General features: G+C 46.0%; 1 protein-coding gene across 1 annotated transcript in view; it reads left to right on the top strand.

Annotated features, from left to right (window-relative positions):
* Positions 1-17,618, top strand: part of Ccdc83 (coiled-coil domain containing 83) — a 29,585-nt gene extending 11,967 nt beyond the window's left edge. Inside the window, exons 4-10 of the mRNA XM_041659601.1 lie at positions 325-492; positions 2,482-2,573; positions 5,000-5,068; positions 14,184-14,305; positions 15,003-15,082; positions 15,866-16,050; positions 17,435-17,618. Of these exons, the coding sequence (XP_041515535.1) occupies positions 325-492; positions 2,482-2,573; positions 5,000-5,068; positions 14,184-14,305; positions 15,003-15,082; positions 15,866-16,050; positions 17,435-17,596 (878 nt within the window). The 3' untranslated portion in view covers positions 17,597-17,618. The remainder of the gene's footprint in view (positions 1-324; positions 493-2,481; positions 2,574-4,999; positions 5,069-14,183; positions 14,306-15,002; positions 15,083-15,865; positions 16,051-17,434) is intronic.
* Positions 17,619-18,174: the final 556 nt, after the last annotated feature.

Below are 18,174 nucleotides of genomic sequence, written 5' to 3'. Positions count from 1 at the left end.
CCATCATAAGATATGAAGACGTGAACGAACAGGGATCCTTATGAAACCGGCGTAGATTTAAGTTTGTGGTTCCTAGGCATATATAATTATCCATTTACATATTCCTAAACCATGCATCCCCTTTAGAGCTGAAAGTTTAATTTTACTTAGATTTGTCATGAGGGATATCTAATCATTTTTATCATTTAGCTATCCCAAAATTGCACAACTAGTATTTCTGATTGCATTTTCGCATCAGCCCCTAACTTTGTGGACGCAGACTGTGCTCGGTACCGGTTCCGGGGATGACGGAAATGGCATGTGCCTTGCTTTACTTTCCAACAGAGATGCGCATACAAATAAATGATGCGGAGAAACTGTTTCTCGAGAAGCTCGGTGAAAAGGAGTACTGGGAGGAGTACAAGAACGTAGGAAGCGCACAGCACGCTCAGCTCATCGCTTCCTTACAGAACGACATCAACACGGTCAAAGAAAACGCCGAGAAAATGTCAGGTCAGTCGCGACTGAGTTCGTTCAAATCCAATAGAAGGCCCGTGTTTAGCAGGCAGAAAGTCAGGACACTCCCCAAGTGCGTTTGATAAGTTCATTATCAAAACAGAAAAACCAGCTGTGAGCCCGCAGACACGGGAGACGGCGCTTGAGTTGGGTGCTGCGGGGGATGGGTGGGTACTGAGTGAGGACCAAGGGCCAAAGGAAAAGTTAGCAGTTTCAATGGACTCTGTGTCCCCTGCATCAAAGGACTAGAGATGCAGTATCGCAGGAAACAGGGAAGGCAGTCTTCCAGAGACCCTAGACAAACACTTTGAGGACAGGAGAATCGGCCTTGACTGCAGATGAGGACCAGGGTTGGACGTGAGCTTGAGATAGGATCAGTCAAACGAGTAAATGATCACACCCCAGACTCCCATAGGCGGTGGATAGGGAAACAAAGCAGAGTCAGAGACAACAGGAAGGCGCAGTGTTGGCCAACCAGTATCAGCTTCTCGGAAGTGACCACAATATATCGGACAGCTAAAGTCTTGAAGCACAAACACAGTCTCTCAAGAACCTACCTGTGGTGTCTCAAACTCCTCCAAGGACACTCCTGCACACCCCTGCCTTCAACAGGGAGTGGTTAGTAAGGGTAGTAATGGTACTACAGAAAGTACCAACTGAACCACAAAAGGCAACCACGAGATTTTCACCGTAGCCCTTGGGCTGAACGCTCTTCTCTGTTTTTAAGGAAAAGCAATCCATAGGATGCTATTTGGAGTTTAAACAAGATAGCACGTTAGTGTTGCTTTTTCAGCATTAATACAGCAATGGAACTTGACCTTCAGAATATATTTGGTTATCCACTTTGGATAATTCATAGCAAAGAACAACTATGTTATCCAATTCCAGGTTTTATGATGTCTTTCCGATGCTAAGCATGAAAAATAGATTACAGCTGAAGTTCTAATCCTAGCATTCTTCCTGGGAGAGAGGCTGAGACAGGAGAATTGCCTCCTATGCATAGTGGGAGAAACAAGAGACCCGGCTTCAAAAACAAGGTGGAAGGGAACTGATCTCCACAAGCATGCTGTAACATGTAGCCCTGGTCCCCTGACTCCCAGAGCTATCCTCTGACTTCACATGTGTGCTGTAACATGTAGCCCTGGTCCCCTGACTCCCAGAGCTATCCTCTGACTTCACATGTGTGCTGTAACATGTAGCCCTGGTCCCCTGACTCCCAGAGCTATCCTCTGACTTCACATGTGCGCTGTAACATGTAGCCCTGGTCCCCTGACTCCCAGAGCTATCCTCTGACTTCACATGTGTGCTGTAACATGTAGCCCTGGTCCCCTGACTCCCAGAGCTATCCTCTGACTTCACATGTGTGCTGTAATATGTAGACCTGGTCACAAACAAATCTTTTATTTAAAAAAAAGGAAAGAAAGAAAGGAAGGAAGGAAGGAAGGAAGAAAGAAAAAGAGCAAACAGCCCAGAGGATAGGAGTCCTGCCCCCTCTCCCCGCCCCTGCCCTGTAGGATGCTCAGCACAGGCCTTCAGCATTCAGCCCCCTCCCCCTCCTCACTGTGTCCTCCTCGCACAGGGAACCACATGCCCAGAACCCTGGTAATCTAGTTACAGTCGGATGTACACCATGAGACTCAGCCAGATGATTAAGTCTCTGTATGCCTGCTGTGAAGTTAGCATCGTCCAATCCCGGTGACCCAAGGGACAGAGGCTGTACAAGTGCTGTTTCAAACTCTCCCTCTGCAGAGGGAATCCTTTGAAAGTACAAACCTTGGCAACCTTAGACAATTCAGACTAAGGTGTTAGCAAATTGTTGGAGCATTTCTTCTGATCAGAGGAACTAAATGTTTCAGGAAAAAAATACATTCGTGGGAATTTGGGTTTGGGGTGAGATGTGTGTGGAGAGGGAGGAGGGCCATGGAAAGTAAAGACTCTGAACACCACAGTTTTGGCCCCACTGAAGCTTGCGATCTCTTTTTAAAGAACAGTATAAAATCACTCTAGAAGATACAAGAAAGCGAATAATCACAGAAACTCTGATACAGCTGGACCAGAGGAAGGAATGGGCCACACAGGTGCGTGCCAGTTTTCTTTTTTTTTTTTTAAATGTGTAGCCCAGGCTGGCCTCGAACTCGTGATCCTCCTGCCTCTGCGTCCTTCAGCAAATCCTATCGGCGTGCGCCACCACAACCGGCGCCAGTTTTCTTAGAACACAGCACCTTCTCATTCATGTGGTTTACCACCGAAAGCCATGGCATACACACCTGTTTGAGGGTCATGGGCGGTACACGCCTGCTTGAGGTCATGGTGGTACATGCTTGTCAGCCCAGCACGCTGAAGGCCGAGGCAGGAGGACCATGATCTAAATAGCCAGACCCTGACTCAGAAGGAAAGCATGGGGATTCGGATGTAGCTTGGCGACGGAGCACTTGCCTTGTGTGTGCACAGCCCGGGGTTTGACTCACAACAGTACAAACATGAAAACACCATCACCTCCACCAAACAAAGAAAAGCCTTGGTTCGCACAGCTGGCAGTTAGCTGTGCTGTCCCAGCACTTAGGAACGGCAAGACAGGATTCATTACTCCATTTCCCCAGACCTCTGTCTTCTAATGCATAGAGCAGACACCATGACATCTACCCTAAATACAGCGTATAAGGGTTAAGCAAGCTTATTTAGGTAGGAGCAAGTGACTCACTGGTCAGTTATGTTAAAAGTAGCTTATAGTTATAGTGAAATACTAAGAATACGTGTTTTGAGTGAAATATAACTTGTCTAAAAGCGATTCTTTACACATCTAAACCTGGGAGAGTATACTCTACATTGGTCTTTTAAAAATTTTGACTACAAAGTCAGGCACGGTGTCACATCTTTAGTCCCAGTAAAGGAGGAAGGAACAGATGAATCTTTGTGAGTTCGAAGCCAGCCTGGTTCTACAAACCAAATTCTACGACAACTGCGGTGGGGGTGGGGGGGCTGTGTCTCACAAAAGAAAGAAGTTGGGCTACAAATCAATCACATTTCAAGATGAAATTTCTAAGTATCTGTTTTCTCATGACTGTGTTTTCCACAGAATGTCTAACTTCCTCCCAATACACACACACAAACACACACAGTGTTTCTTGTTTTTCAACTATTTCCTAGATCAGTAAAAGGAATTCCTGTTTAAACCCCACTCTTTCTTCAGAATCCCAAGCTTCTGATGTTTTCAGAAGTCCTGTCAGCAGTTCAGCTGTGACGCTCATGAATCCCCGCTGGCCTCCTTGCTTTCCCGTGTCATTCTCCTGTCTGCCTGACAGCCGCAGATTTACAGAGACAGAGGTTATGGGGAACCGATCAGTGGTTGGTCTGTTCTGATGAAATGGTGAAATCCATCTTGAAGTGATCTGACCACAGTTTAAATGACTTTAAAATGCTTATGTGGACATCACATGACAAAATAAAACAGAACATACTTGTAATGTCAAATGCTCTTCTCGAGGATGGCCCCAAGCTTTCATCCGACATTTAAATCCCCCAACAATCCTTAAAGCTGTAGAGACTTGCTAACGGGATGGTGCCATAGAGAACAGGGACTCGCACAGAAAACGTGGAAGGATCCAAACTCAGTTCAGAGCTCTTTCAGAGCATGGCTTAGTCACCCGAGGGCTTTGGTAACTTTTCAGCCTAGTCACTGGCTTCTGCACCTTCCTGTGTTCCATGTTGTGCAGTTTTAACTAGACAAGCAATTCATGTGCTCACCCCATGGGGCCTCGGTCCTACCTACAGAAATGCTAACACAATTGCTCTGAAATATTGCCCTGGCTTGTGGCTTTCCCAGTTTTAATTAGGTTCTGATAGATAGCTAAAGTTAGAAAACACTGCCCCACTGTTAGTGAATTAAGCAACAAGCCAACTAATCTCAGTCAGAACCTCCTTCAGATTCTGTTCAGATGATATTTTAGAGGGAGAAAAACCCAGAAGGGTCTAGAGAAATGGATCGGCTGTTAAAAACACTTGTTGCTCTTACAGGGGACCTGGGTTTGATTCCCAGCACCCACATGGTAGTGCACAACCATCCACAACCCCAATTCCAAGGGATCCTGTGCCCTCTTCTGACCTCCTTGGGCACCAGGCACACACATGGAACACATACCCATGTAGACAAAACATCTGTACACATAAAATAAAATAAATAGTCTAAAAAATTAATGATATTTTATGCTAGTATAAATGTAAGCTATTGGTTACATATGGTTTATATGGTTAATATATTTAAAAAAGAGCGTTTGTCCTTTAGTAGCTGAGTGTTGGATTTGAAACATGATATTTAGATGAAACCACCTCACCAAGAAACACTGTCATCTGCTATAACAGTCCTGTGGGTAGGACTGTGAATATCAGGCTGGGGATGTGGTTCAAGACGAAATCAGAACGAAGGTGGAGACAAACCCTGTCCCACCAGCGCTGACGTTGTGTGTCACCTATGATGACTCTTCCTTCATGCAAACTTTCCTCGTAGAATGCTGTGAAGTTCATTGACACGAGCAACTACCGAGAGATCTGGGAGAATGACTGGCTAAAAAATGAAGTAAGTAGAAGGCGTCTAAATAAGTCTCCCTGTTTTTTTTTTTTTTTTTCTGGAACTGGCAATGACCTTTAATTATAAGGTTGAAGTCATTTAGACAAGCAAGGAAGGACTTTTTACTGGCATAAAGGAATGTCGTTACTCAACAAATGCCATAAATAATCTCAATAATAACCAGCAATAATTTGGAGACTTAATCCACACTGTACACCCACAGCTTCACTGTGTCCTGAATCCAGGCTAGTGTTTCTCGTGAGCCTGCCTCCTGCTGGGTTGTGGGCAAAGCTAAAGGATTATTCCGGCTCCTAGCTTAAGTCACCCCTGGGTAACACATCATCCTTTGGAACTGTGTCCAGCCTTTGAGACTTCCTTTCCTCCCCCTGCCCTGACCTGATGCCCAGAGCAGAATGGCTTACATTACCTTTGGCAAGCCGGTGGCCGGCTCGCACTTAGACCCCAGTGGTTCCCTTTACATCCCAGCTCCCTCTGCTCTTCAGCCCTGGAGGAGGTGCTCTGGACTTTTCCCTATACTAGGGGCTCTGATCTGTAGGATATTGTGTTGTGGTCCAACGCAAACCCACAGTATAGCCTGTGATCAAGATTTCCTTGAAGGACCTGTCCCTCTCCAATCTGTCTGCTGAGCAGGGACCTGCTCCCTGGGCCAGGCTGTGTGGCAGTTTGCTGGGTGTGGACAGTCAGTCAGGACTTCTACAGCAGGCTCTACACCGTCACTGCTTTGATGTGAGGAGTCCTTGTTATCTGGAACTGCCCCATTCTCCTCACGGTGTACACGCCAGTCACTCTGTCCCGATCTCTAGGACATCTTTCCCCTCACTGCCTGGAAACCTAACTCCTCCTTTAGATGCAGACTTTGATGACCAATTTCCTTGTGAGTCATTTTATATTGCTCCCAGGACATCCTGAGAGCTCCAGTTTCCCCAGGGTTTTCTTGCATTGCTGAATTCGTGCTAAAACACACTGAAACTCTGTTCATGACCTGTGTCCCTAATACACAGAGCAGGCTATACCTTTTTAACTCTATGTCTACAGTACTTGAAAAATAATCTTTGCTTATCGAAAATAGCTATTAAATGAATGAATGCTAAGGAAAGTCTATGAATATAGATATGCTTACTCATTGAGGGGGTGAGTCATAAACAGACTCCTTTACACTTTTAGTTTAGAAGCAGTTATACAAAACTGTGGATTGTATTGTGGCTCAAGATGTCTCTTGCTTCTCTTAAGGCACCTCTGCAATAAAATTGCAGAGATACAATAAAGAATCCATCTGCAGAGACACCAGGTGTAGTGAACTAGCAGGTGAGATTTACACACACACACACACACACACACACACGGGTGTGAAAGTAAGCTGTTAAGTGGCAGATAACATTTGGTGCAGATGTTGTAAGTGTTCTCCGTGGGAAGTGCAAAACTCAGTCTGTTGGGAAGTAGGGGAGCCTCTGCTCAGAGACCGTATGAGCTGTAGGTGGCAGAGAAAGGAAAAGGAGCAGAAACAAGAACGGCGAGCATCCCTGGGACTCGGTGCCATTTCCTTCGCACAGAACAAAGCAGCTGTCCTGCAGGCTCTTCCCCCAAGAAGACTGAAATCATCTGATAGTTTCTTTTCTTTTTAATCTTTCAATACATTTTATCTTATTGACGAGTAAAGCAATGAAAGACAGATGTGAACAACAGAGCTAAAATACATAACGATGCACAGTTTCTAGCATAGATATGAGGCGTTTATATGCAAAGATTCTGTTTCCAATTGTGATATTCATGAAGACCCAATCTAAATATGCTACTCCTGATTTCTCACACCTCAATAGTCCTCCTGCCCTGACTTGCCTTTATTTTCAGCCTTGAATCTACTCTCTCTGTGAGGAGAAATTTGGGATGAAAACAATCGTGTTCATGCAGTGGTGGAGAAAACACCGCCATCCCTCACACCAGTGATTCTCAACCTTCCTGAGGCTACAACCCTTTAATATAGATCCAGGAACTGGAGGATATTCAGGCGGGCAGACCCACCTGAGATGGATAAAGAAACAGTGTCTCCGTTCCTACGGCCATGGCCATGGGGAATATGTGTTTTCAGATGGTCTCAGGCAAGCCCTGTAGGGCTCGCGATCAGCAGGTTGAGAACTGCTACCTTAGACCTTCTTAATATGACCGAAGGATCGCTAAGAACAACTGGGCAGTGGAAGAGAAAAACCAGGCGAAACCAAGGAGAGCAGAAGCAAGAGCTAGTAATAAAAGCAGTCCCTAAAAGGTCTGAGGAAATTTCAGAATTGAAAAGGGGCTTTTATATATATGATCGAAAAATCTGAGGGCCATCTTATTTATAAAACGGGATCCTTCAAGACCAAAACAATCAAATATAAAACAAGATGCGGAGTTCATTCTCTCAGGTCAGGGAGAGACACATCACCAATGTAAGAGGCACAGTATCCCAGAAACATGAATTCTAGAAAGATAAAGCAGACTGAGTCTCCAGCGAAGCAGTAGAAGACATCCCTGGTTGCTGAGAACGCATACCAAAGGCGGCAGAACCGGGGAGCAGTAAACCAGCAAGGTGGGGGGGGGGGGGGGCTGTCGATAATGAAGTTCAGGTGGAGAACGTTTTTGAACTTGGAATTCTAGCCTCCACGCAACTAGATTAAAGGGAACAAAACAAAACAAAACCCTATTCCCAGAATTTCAAGGGCTGTGATATTTACGTCTCAGTTATCCTCAGGAATTTACTGAACTGTACACTTCACAGCACAAGCTAGCATAGCATACCAAGACAGAGAGAAACAGGAAGCACTGGCTTCCCTAACCTCCAGGGAAGAGTCGCCCGAGGATAATTGTGTTTCAGGCTTAAAAGGCAGGCAGATTAGAAATGACGTCATTTCCAGGCTCCAAACCCACGCACTCACCCAGCTGCGACTCCGGCTACGCTCACCACAGGCATCTCCCACTCTTGAATTGACAACAGCTGCCTGTTTCCCTGAAAACTGCTTCTGGTCCCACGCTGTGTCTGTCGCCGTGAAGGACCCCACGGTTATGCCATCACCCAAATCAGGACTTTGGAAGTCCCGAATGTGTTTTTCAGTATCCACTTCCAGAAGGCCTCCGCGTCCCACAAATCCTGACCAATGGCTTCTCTGCAACGCCCTCCTCCAGGCCCTCAGCAACCACACCCCATCTGTCAGGGATGCCTTACCTGGTTTTGCTTCCCTTAAGCCAGACTCTTCCCCCTTCTCCTCCACACAAACTCAGGGTCTTTCTTCTGAAACGTAACCCAGACTCTGTCCTTTGGCAGTGAGTTTGGACATTCAAAGGGACGCGATAGATGATCTTCGGGAGTCGTAGGCTGGGCACACATTGTGTATCATGTTGACAGGTTTGGAACCATGATAGCTAATACAGTCACCGTGACAGGATCTAGAATCATCTAGCAGGCACAAGCCTGGGCATCCAGAAGAGAGTTTCTAGACTGGGCTAAGTGAGGCGGGAAGATCCATCTTGAATCCACCCCCCCACATGCGAGCTGAATGTCACCAGCTGCTTCCAGCACCTTCAACCGTGCTTTCCTGGGCAGGTGACCTTACACGAGCCACTTGTCTCTTCAAACAATGACCCAAATCAACCCTTTTTCTTCTTACAGTCAGGTCTCAAAGCAACAACAAAAGTAACTATTAACCATCCGGGACTCTTCCTCGTGGCCACAGAGTCATTGGACACCTTATTAACAGGCCCGAGTGTTTCTGAACTCCGAATTCTCTAGGTGTCTCTAGTTCAAGCACTCTCCCGCTCCTAAAAACTCTTTATATTTAGACATAGTCAGGTATCCATCCTGTGCTTACAGGTTACATATGAAACAAAACTCATTACTTAAAAAAATCTATTTTTATTTTTTTTTTAATGTGGGCGACATGTGTGCCTGACGCTTATAGATAGGCCAGAAGAGGGCAGCAGATTCCATAGGATTGAAGTTATAAGTAGTTAGGAGCCTTCATGTGGGTGCTGGGAACTGAACCCATGCTGGCAGTCAGCCACTGTGATTCTCTGACACACATTTTTCTCATTACCTCGTGTGGGCCCCGTGTGGGTCCCGACCTCTGAGCCTCCATCTTTAGTTGCCTGTAAAGACGGTCATGGAGCTGGGAAAGGCACTCAAGTTGACATTCCTACTGTGGGATGTTAAATTCCTCATTCCGGTTTCTCCTTGTTCCTCACTGTCCAGAAACACTAACAGAAACGTGACTTTTAAGGTTTTGCCTCTTCTCTCTTCCTGGGTTTCCCGTCTGAGTAGTTAATGGTTCTAGAGCACTAGGAGACAAATCGCACACCGTTTCTGTGATATTGTTGACAAGATGCGCTGTGTGTGAGAGGGTACTAGGGACCGAACTGAGGACCTGTGTGCACTGGGCAAGGATCTGACCACTTAGCTCCACCTTAACCCCCCCCCCTTTTTTTGCAGTGTTGGAGACTGAACCCACAGCCTTGTGCATGCTAGGCAACACTCCCACCGAACTGCGCCCCAGCCCTTTTTGTATTTGAGACAAGGTTTCTCAACATTGCCCAGGCTACCCTTGAACTTGTTCTGTAGTCCACACATTGCTTCAATTTGCATCTCCCTACCTCAGCCTCTGGAGGAGCTAGGAGCAGAGGCTTGTGCATGTCAGGGCCAAGTCACCTCTGTAAAATCATGTCAATATGAGGTTATACTATTACTCCCACATAATTACAATGAATTTCCCACTTTAAACAAGACTTTGAGATGGAAGTAGGAGGATCTAGAAGTTAAAGATCATTCTTGCTTGTATAGCAAGTTCAAGGCCAGATCTCTATATGAGACCTTATCTCAAAAATAAAAAAGTAAGTAAAAAAATAAAGCAAGCAATCAATAATTTACAACTCAAGTGGGTTAATGATTATAGAGTGTTTGGGAATGTTTATTATACTATTGTTAAGTACAACAGCATGATATTATAAAAACTATTCAACTCTTGATTTCATACGATATCACAGATCTTAGATTTAAGGGAAATGACTTTTTAAAAAAATTCCTTATCTGGCTGGTAAAAAAAAAAAAAAGGCTGTATTGATGGCTGGACTCTTTCTGCTGAACCCTCACACTATGTTTGGGTTCATTCCATGTTTCTTCTTATAATTCACCAGAAATAAAAGGGAAAACGCCAAGTTTAATTGAATCACAGAGCTTAGAAATAAAGGGCAAAGCATTTCAAGGAAATCCAATAGGTTTAATTTCTCCATTATGATCAATATTAATTTTGACATGATTAAGTTTACTCAAAAATTAATGAAAACTATTTCTTATAAGTTCATCACTGCATTCAAGAGTTGCCAGAAACAGAACAATTAAGTTGATTTATTTCTTTGGAGAAAGGCTAATAAGGACTTGAAAAGCATTGCTAGGGATGGGACCTCTGAGAATTTTCCACTTCATTCTCTCTCTGTAAAAAAGCCAGAGCACAGATGCATCAGAAGGGTGCAGGGCATCTTGGTACAGTGTTTCTGTTCTGCGTTTTCATTCCGTGTATTTATTAGGAAAATGGAGACAATTGAAATTCCCAAATGACTTAACCACCCTAACACAGAGAAACAAGACAAAGGGAGTCAGAGGCTCGCGATCTCAAAGCAGCATAGGGTTCACACAGACCTTGCGGAAGAAAAGGTCAAGTGTAGACATTTGAATCAGGTCCCTAGATCCCTGGTTTAAATAGTTTGAACTGTCTGTCCTGATCTCTACACTTCTTAGGTATTTGGGGAAACGCGGTTTTCCTCCTCTTCTACCCTTTCATGTTTCTTATCCCAGAAATCTGAGAATTAATATGATTATTCATTTCCCTAGTATTTCAAAAGCCCAGGGAGTTAGCAATAGATGTGAACATCACTGCATACTCTGAAGAGGGAAGTGATGTCATAAACTCTCCTAAACCCCTGCAGAGCTATCTTGGTACCAACTTTGAAAAGCGCTGGAGAACTGTGTGCTGCCTCCCATGCATGTTCAGCCCACGCCAGGCATCTTCCCGATGTTCTATATTTTCCTCCGTGTACAATGTCCTTCTCATCCTTTAAAAACAAACCTTTACTTAAGGCATTTGAACTTGTAATCAAGTTAATCAGCTCTGAACATCTAAGACCCTAAACACCGACCACTGGCTTTCTATGAACCTAAATGTTTGAGACAGTAAGTACCGTTTCTCTTCCTTCCCAACTCTAAGCCACCAGCAGTCTGAGCCATGATAAAGAGCAGCGGCGGCGTGTCGACTGGGTTAGAAGCTGTCTTTCGGGGAAGGGTTGAGTCTTGGTCACCTTTGTGTCCTATATTGTGTTGGCTTCCCAGAAGATTTTTTCTCAGTGATCCTGGTCTCTTCTTAATCACCACTAAATTCATAACTCCAGCTGACCAGCATCAACTGTCCCAGTAAAGCAAAGGGTTTTAACTTTATGGTTCTGGTCTCTTGCTAATCACAGCTGATTCTTCAACTCCAGCTGACCAGAGCCCAGAGTCTCAGCATACGCAACAGATGCAGGAGAGTCTTTAAATGGCTCGTACATTTCCCTCTGGAACTTCACAAGCCAGGCGTACATCGCCTGCATTGCGCTCAGCGTTCTTATCTTCCAGGCTCCCACAGAAGGGCTCACCAAGCTCTGAACACTCAACGACTTTCCAGCTCAGAGTCCCCAAGTCCTTCCACGGTCCTTCCCCAAACAACATGGTCAGGGCTGTCACAGCGGTACCCTAAGATCCCAGTACCAATTTCTGCCCCACTTAGTGTTATGGTGGCTGTGATGAAACCCCACGACCAAAGCAAGTCTGTGAGGGACGGGTTGGTTTGGCTTACACTTCCACATTGCTGTTCATTATCAAAGGACGTCAGGACAGGAATGTCTGGAGGCAGGAGCTGATGCAGAGGCCATGGAGGAGTGCTGCTTACTGGCTTGCTCCTCATAGCTTGCTCTTCTTGTTTTTTTTTTTTTTTTTTTTTTTTATAGAACCCAGGACCCCCAGCCCAGGGGTGGCTCCACCCACATCAATCACTAATGAAGAAAATACTCTACGGGCTTGCAGTCTGATCTTAGGAAGGCATTTTCGCAGTTTAGGCTCTCTCCTTTTTGATGACTCTAGCTTGCGTCAAGTTGACATAAAACTCGCAAGGACATCTCAGAAGCTTGCCCAGATCAGAACCCACATATTTCATAAATACGGATGCTTCAGGATTCCCACCTCTCACTGACTCTCAGTGACAAAGCAGAAGCCAGCTTCTCCTGGCCTGAAGGAGCGAGTTTCAGCTTCTGCGCTTTTTGTTTGTTTCCACTCGGTTTCTCTGTTATTCCCACCAGTCAACCACTCTTGATTTTATATTTAGTTCTAACTCTCATGCCCTGATTGCTTCCATGAATATCTGCAGATGTTGGTGCCTGTATAACATAACTCACTGCTGGGGTGGCAGAGAAGTGACTTCTGAGCCCAGACAAGTAACTTGTAGGAGTTCTTCCCTCAGATGGGCCTTTTTTTCTGATATTTTTCTTTGTATTGATAAAGGGTTGCTTTTTCTTTGTATTGATAAAGGGTTGCTTATGCTAATGACTGATCTGTGCGATGACTTAGCAAGGCAAAGTTGGGGCACTATGTGGACCAGAGACAGGGCTTCATGTCTTTTTCTTGGCCCAGAAGCATTGCCTCGATCTCACACCTGCTCTTGGGCCCACAGGAGCTTCTTGTGGGTCCGACCTGCCTTCGGCCTGCAGATGTGTTTCATGGGAGTGTCCTTGGTTTTGAACATATTCCTCTCCGCCTTCAGATACAGGCTGCGATACATAAGCTGGCCGTTCTTCTTCTTAGAGTCACAGTGTCTCCTAAGCAGTCCAGGCAGGATCCTCAGCCTCCGCCCCTTCTTCGATGACATTCAAGCTCTGGCAGGGCCTTCCACATACCTAAACCTACATGCCTGCCCGTCCATATGGCAGACACCTTTTGGCCACCAAGCCCAGAAGAGGCTTACAGGAGATCAGCCCATCTTTCACCGAATGATTGGAGTGTCACTGGTGATTTCATCGGTTCCTCTGAGGTCGAGCCAAATCTTTACATCACAGCGTAGGAAACAAAGGAACGCCTCTTCTAAAGCCGGAGCATGCAGCATGCGCATGGCTGCCAGCCTTCCTAGGCAGAAGGTCCCAAAGACTGATGGGAACTCCATCAACCAAACTGGCAAATTCTGTTCATATTTGAAAACCAGATTCTTGGGCAGTGTTTGTCTCTTTCTTACTTGCTCATTTGGTCCCCGACTCCTCCCTTAATTGTGCCCTGGTAGACTTGGTTCCTGCTCCCCAGGAGACACGACTTGCATCTACATTAAGCCCCACTCCATCCTCACGATGTGGGTCAGATGTTATCCTTCCTGTCAGTTTCTCATTATTCCGACATCTGTGTCTTTCCCATTCCAGAGGAGCTGGCTTCCCCGCTTCCATCTAGGTTTCTTGCACCTCATCTTTGGTCAGCACCTTGCCCACAAGGCTAAGAGATCCCATTGCGGAATTAATTTCGTATCTTGATCATTTGTAATATGTTTGCTGGCACATGTAAGGGTTTTAGTACAACAGATGAATTGGCAAATATTTCATATATACACATTTCTCAGAACTGGCACCAAAGAGAACATAATCCTAATAGAGAGGTCGGTAGAAAGGACTTTTAGGCATTTAAAAAAAAATACCACCACATATCACTTATTCCAGTGTGTTTTCATTGTCTTATTTATAATCGCTGTTAGAGAAAGTCCCACTCGCTAACCAATGCATCATATTGCTAAATGAATCTTGTCTTCCTAGCTCTGCCTCTAGCTCATATTTAAGTTCAGCCATGCTTCTGGAGGGAGTAAAGGGGCAGGTTCTGCTCTGTAGTAACAACCCACCAGGCCTGCTTATGGCCTAGAGAACTGCCCCACTCTTCCCCTTAACCACAGAAGGACCAGGAGAACCCAGTTATAAATCATGAATGCGAGCTCTTCCCTCAGGCCCGTGTCCTTTCCAGAGTCAAATCTGTGTTGCTGGATGAAGCCAGTAAGTACCAACATCCCATCCCCTCTTCCGCAAACAGATTTCGATTCACAGGAAGGAAGTCGAAAAACTGGAACGCTGTATTCATCAACTAGAAGAGGAAAATCTGGTGCTTATCAACCAGCTGTTTAACTGTAGACTTGTGGATCTCAAAATACCCAGGTGAGATGCTCGCCCAGGTGAGATGCTCGCCCTGGGGCCACAGCAGCTGGCATTTGGTGTTCTCAGAACACCCAGGGCAAAGCCATGAACATTTCTAGAAAGGATTTTATAGGCTTTATACCTGTAAAAAGTTGGTGGGGGTTTTTAAGATAGTTTAGCCAGTGTTACCTGTAAATCCCAGCACCCAGGAGGCTAACACAAGAGGATTACCATAAATCCAAGGCCAGCATAGGCTACATAATTCTAGACCAGCCTAAACTGCTCTGTTTAACACCCCCTTCCTCGTACTGAACCTCCTCGTACTGAACCCAGGCCCTTAGACACGCCCAGCACTTCTTATACGCCCTCAGCATTTCTCACTGGCCTTCTTACTGAAAATCCATTGGTACCCAACTGGTATCATTCCCACGGTGGACTTCTGGTTCTACAAGACCTCATGCGGATTTCTCCTCAGGAAAACTCCCTTGTCTCCAAGGCCAACTCAAGGGGTGCCTCTTCTGAGCCCCCGAATTCTCACACCACCCATTTCGCTTCTCACTAGAAATCACCACCTTAGGATACTGTAGTGGTTTATCGGTCCGGCAAGCCTTAGGAGCAGGTCCCGCTTCCGCTTCGTCTCTGCACTCTAGAGAGAAATAGATGCTGATGATGGTATCACGGCAGCCATTGGCCAACAGTCTGCTATTGGTTCTTTTAGGAAACTGTATCTCACTCAAGCCGCTGGGCAGCAAGTGCCACCTGAAGATGCATCTTTGATGTTGCGAGAGACAGACAACGGTACAATTTCCTTGTGATGAGCTTTTCCTCGCCTCAATACAGCAGCCTGAGCATCTTTTATAGGCAGGCACCCCATAGGAAAGAGCTTTGCACCCCACACGCGGGAGCTCTGCACCCCACACGGAGAACCTCTGCACTCCACACGGAGAGCCTCTGCACTCCACGTGGAGGGCTGGGGTGTCAGTATACCCATTAGTTCCCAAAAGGCTATGTGGTTAATGTCTTAGCTATCAGGCTATAGAATCATTTCCTAAAATGGGGCCCCCTCTTATTTTTATATAATTTATATTACTTTCATTTTAGTATTATTTATTTATTTATTTATTCCATACATTCCATACTGATTTCTCTAAAACCATTTTGGGTTTGGTGGTAGCAGCCCTAGGGATTGAATTTAGGGCCTCATGAATGCTTGGCTCTCGTGGTTTTGATTAAGCTAAGTCATTTCTCTCTCCCTAAGTTTTTTTTTTTTTTTTTGGTTTTTCGAGACAGGGTTTCTCTGTGGTTTTGGAGCCTCTCCTGGAACTAGCTCTTGTAGACCAGGCTGGTCTCGAACTCACAGAGATCCGCCTGCCTCTGCCTCCCAAGTGCTGGGATTAAAGGCGTGCGCCACCACCGCCCGGCTCTCCCTAAGTTTTATATTTCTAAGTTCTTTAAAAAAAAATGTGGACAGAGAAACCCTGTCTCAAAAAACAACAACAAAAAAAAAAATGTGACCAACGACGGCATCGTATTTGTAATCTGCTCAAACGTTCCCTACTTGTTCCCTCGCTTTAATCTCAGAGGAGAATTTGAAATCGCCTGCTAAAACAGAGAGTGGAGAAGTGCTGAGCCTCTTGCTGGGGAGCCACGAGGCTAGCATCCCGGTCGTCCAGGTCACGAACACAGAGAGAGAGGGCAGCTCCTCCCCCGAGATCAAAGACTCTGTCCTCCACTACTTACTGCACGAGGACGAGCAGGACTTCAAGGTGAGCATCGCGAGAGTCGCACAGTTCTGACGAGAACGGCAATGACCGCCATGCTGGCAGAAGGAGACCTAGGACGCAAATACTGCCATCCAAAGAATATTTGTTTACTTAAGATAGAATTTCCCTATGTAGCCCAGGGTAGTCTCATATTTAAGAGATTCCTGCCAGGCTGGTCTCGAACTCATAGCTATCTGTCTGCCTTTGCTTCCTGAGTGATGGGAATTTCCAGAATTTCTTAAAGTTTTTCTGTATTTCTGATTCTGGTAGGTTTAAGAGTCAAATATGAGGAAAAACAACTCCAGTTTGGCTCTCGGTCTGAGTCCCAAACACCACCACTTACAGCCTGTAACCCTGACTCCTGCTGCATCAGGCTGATGCCTGGCAGTGTGGACAACAGGCTACAGGCTGCGTGCCCACCCTCCCCACCCCCCACACCCCCCGTTTGATGAAATGTATTCCTGTGAGCTGTGATGGAGGAGCTGCAGTGCCCAGGGTGAACGTCCCTCTGTTTTGTTGTGGTTTGAAAACTACATTCAACAACTGACGTTTTGAAAACACTGCCTCCTCGCCCCCAAACTCACACAAACACTAAACGCCCTGCAACACCCCAGATCCCTTACACTTGGGAATTTCCAGAGAACCGGGACATAAAGGCTCAAAGGTGCAAGCGTTTATAGGATTATAGAAAAAAATCAACAATTACCATGTAGGAGGAGCTACACTATCCTGTCCCTCACCGGTCACGGGTTTATCATGGCACCCCAGCACTCCATGGGCACAGGGAACATTCTAGAAAGATCTGTTGATGTGTGTGGTGAAGGAACACAACATGTAAATCACGGCTTAGGAAGCTTCCCACGTAGGGCATGAGCTGTTTGGATCTGGCTAGAGGATTTCATAGAGAGGAACTTTCCAGTTCTTCTTGGTGACTGCCATCTCGAGAATTTTGGCACATGGGGCTAAGGTTGACCTGGACACTAGCCAAAGCACCTGTGGAAAGATCCAAATTCCCGGGCAAGTTCCTCGGTGCTACATTATCTAGTCCAACCAACACTTGCAGAATCTCCACCCTGCTCCATTTTTGAATCATACAAAAGTCTGCTAGTACTCCTTCACCTTTTAACAAAGCAGCCCAGAGGGGAAACATTTTCACTAGCCAGTATCAGACCCAACCCAGCTCCCTTTGAGAGCAGGAGCCTTCCCTCCCACTCCCCGGGAGGTCTGTCTACTGTGACTCACGGGGAGTATAAACTTACAAGTTAGACTTTTAAACTTTCGCAGGGGCTTTCATATTCACACAATCAGCAGGGCCACCCAGGGAAAGCAAAGTCTCATTCATCCGGCTTCCCTGCCAGTGACCTCTCGGCTTGTGTCTCTCCCCCAGGAGTATGTGAACTTGGGCCCCGTGGCTTTGAAGCTCCTGAGTGTAGAGGGCAAGAGGATGCCCATCCACTTCCAAGAGAAGGAGAGTCCGCTCAAGTCGTACGATGACATCCAGAGTCCCGAGAGCCACATCACGCACAAGATGGTGAAGACGTTGTTCTAGGCCTGAAAGCTGCGTGGTGGGAACCGCCTTTCCGTACCCATTCTCTGTAGATTAAAGTGCCCAAGCGGCTCGCTTCCCCCACAGGGGTCCATCTTCAAAGCCGGTGTTTCTAACTGCCATCATTACCTTTAAAATCCAGGTTCCCGGTAGCGAGCTATTGATTTACCTGCCCAGCATGCCTGGCAGGAAGCACACAGCTTTGTGCATTGAAATGCTTAGAAGGCCGCGGGTTCAAGTCCTTCTCATTTGAAAGTTCACAGATCCACCCATGGTCTCGATAGGCAGCGGGGGTTAGAGATGTTTCTAAGAAAACTTTATATATCACTGTCTACTTCCCACTCTGGGTGCGAGATGATAGTCCCTGTAATCTCCTATTCTTTAATCCTAGTTAGTTACTCTATCTGTTGAGATGAGATACCCCGGCAGCAGGAGCTTACAGGAGAAAAGGTTTATTTTGGTACATATTTTGACAGTGAAGTCATGCCAGTGGGGGTGATGGGAGTTTAGCAGTGGGGGGGGGGGCTAAGGGTGAGGGGCTAGATGTAGGGGTTGGGGTGTGTGTCCGAGCCCAGACGGCA

The sequence above is a fragment of the Microtus oregoni genome, unplaced genomic scaffold (genome assembly GCF_018167655.1).
Source record: "Microtus oregoni isolate MIOR12 unplaced genomic scaffold, Mior012 000000F_ref0000247, whole genome shotgun sequence".
NCBI classification, from domain to species: Eukaryota; Metazoa; Chordata; class Mammalia; order Rodentia; family Cricetidae; genus Microtus; species Microtus oregoni.
The sequence above is the reverse complement of the archived record's forward strand: the minus strand, read 5'-3'. Positions and strand labels throughout refer to the sequence as shown.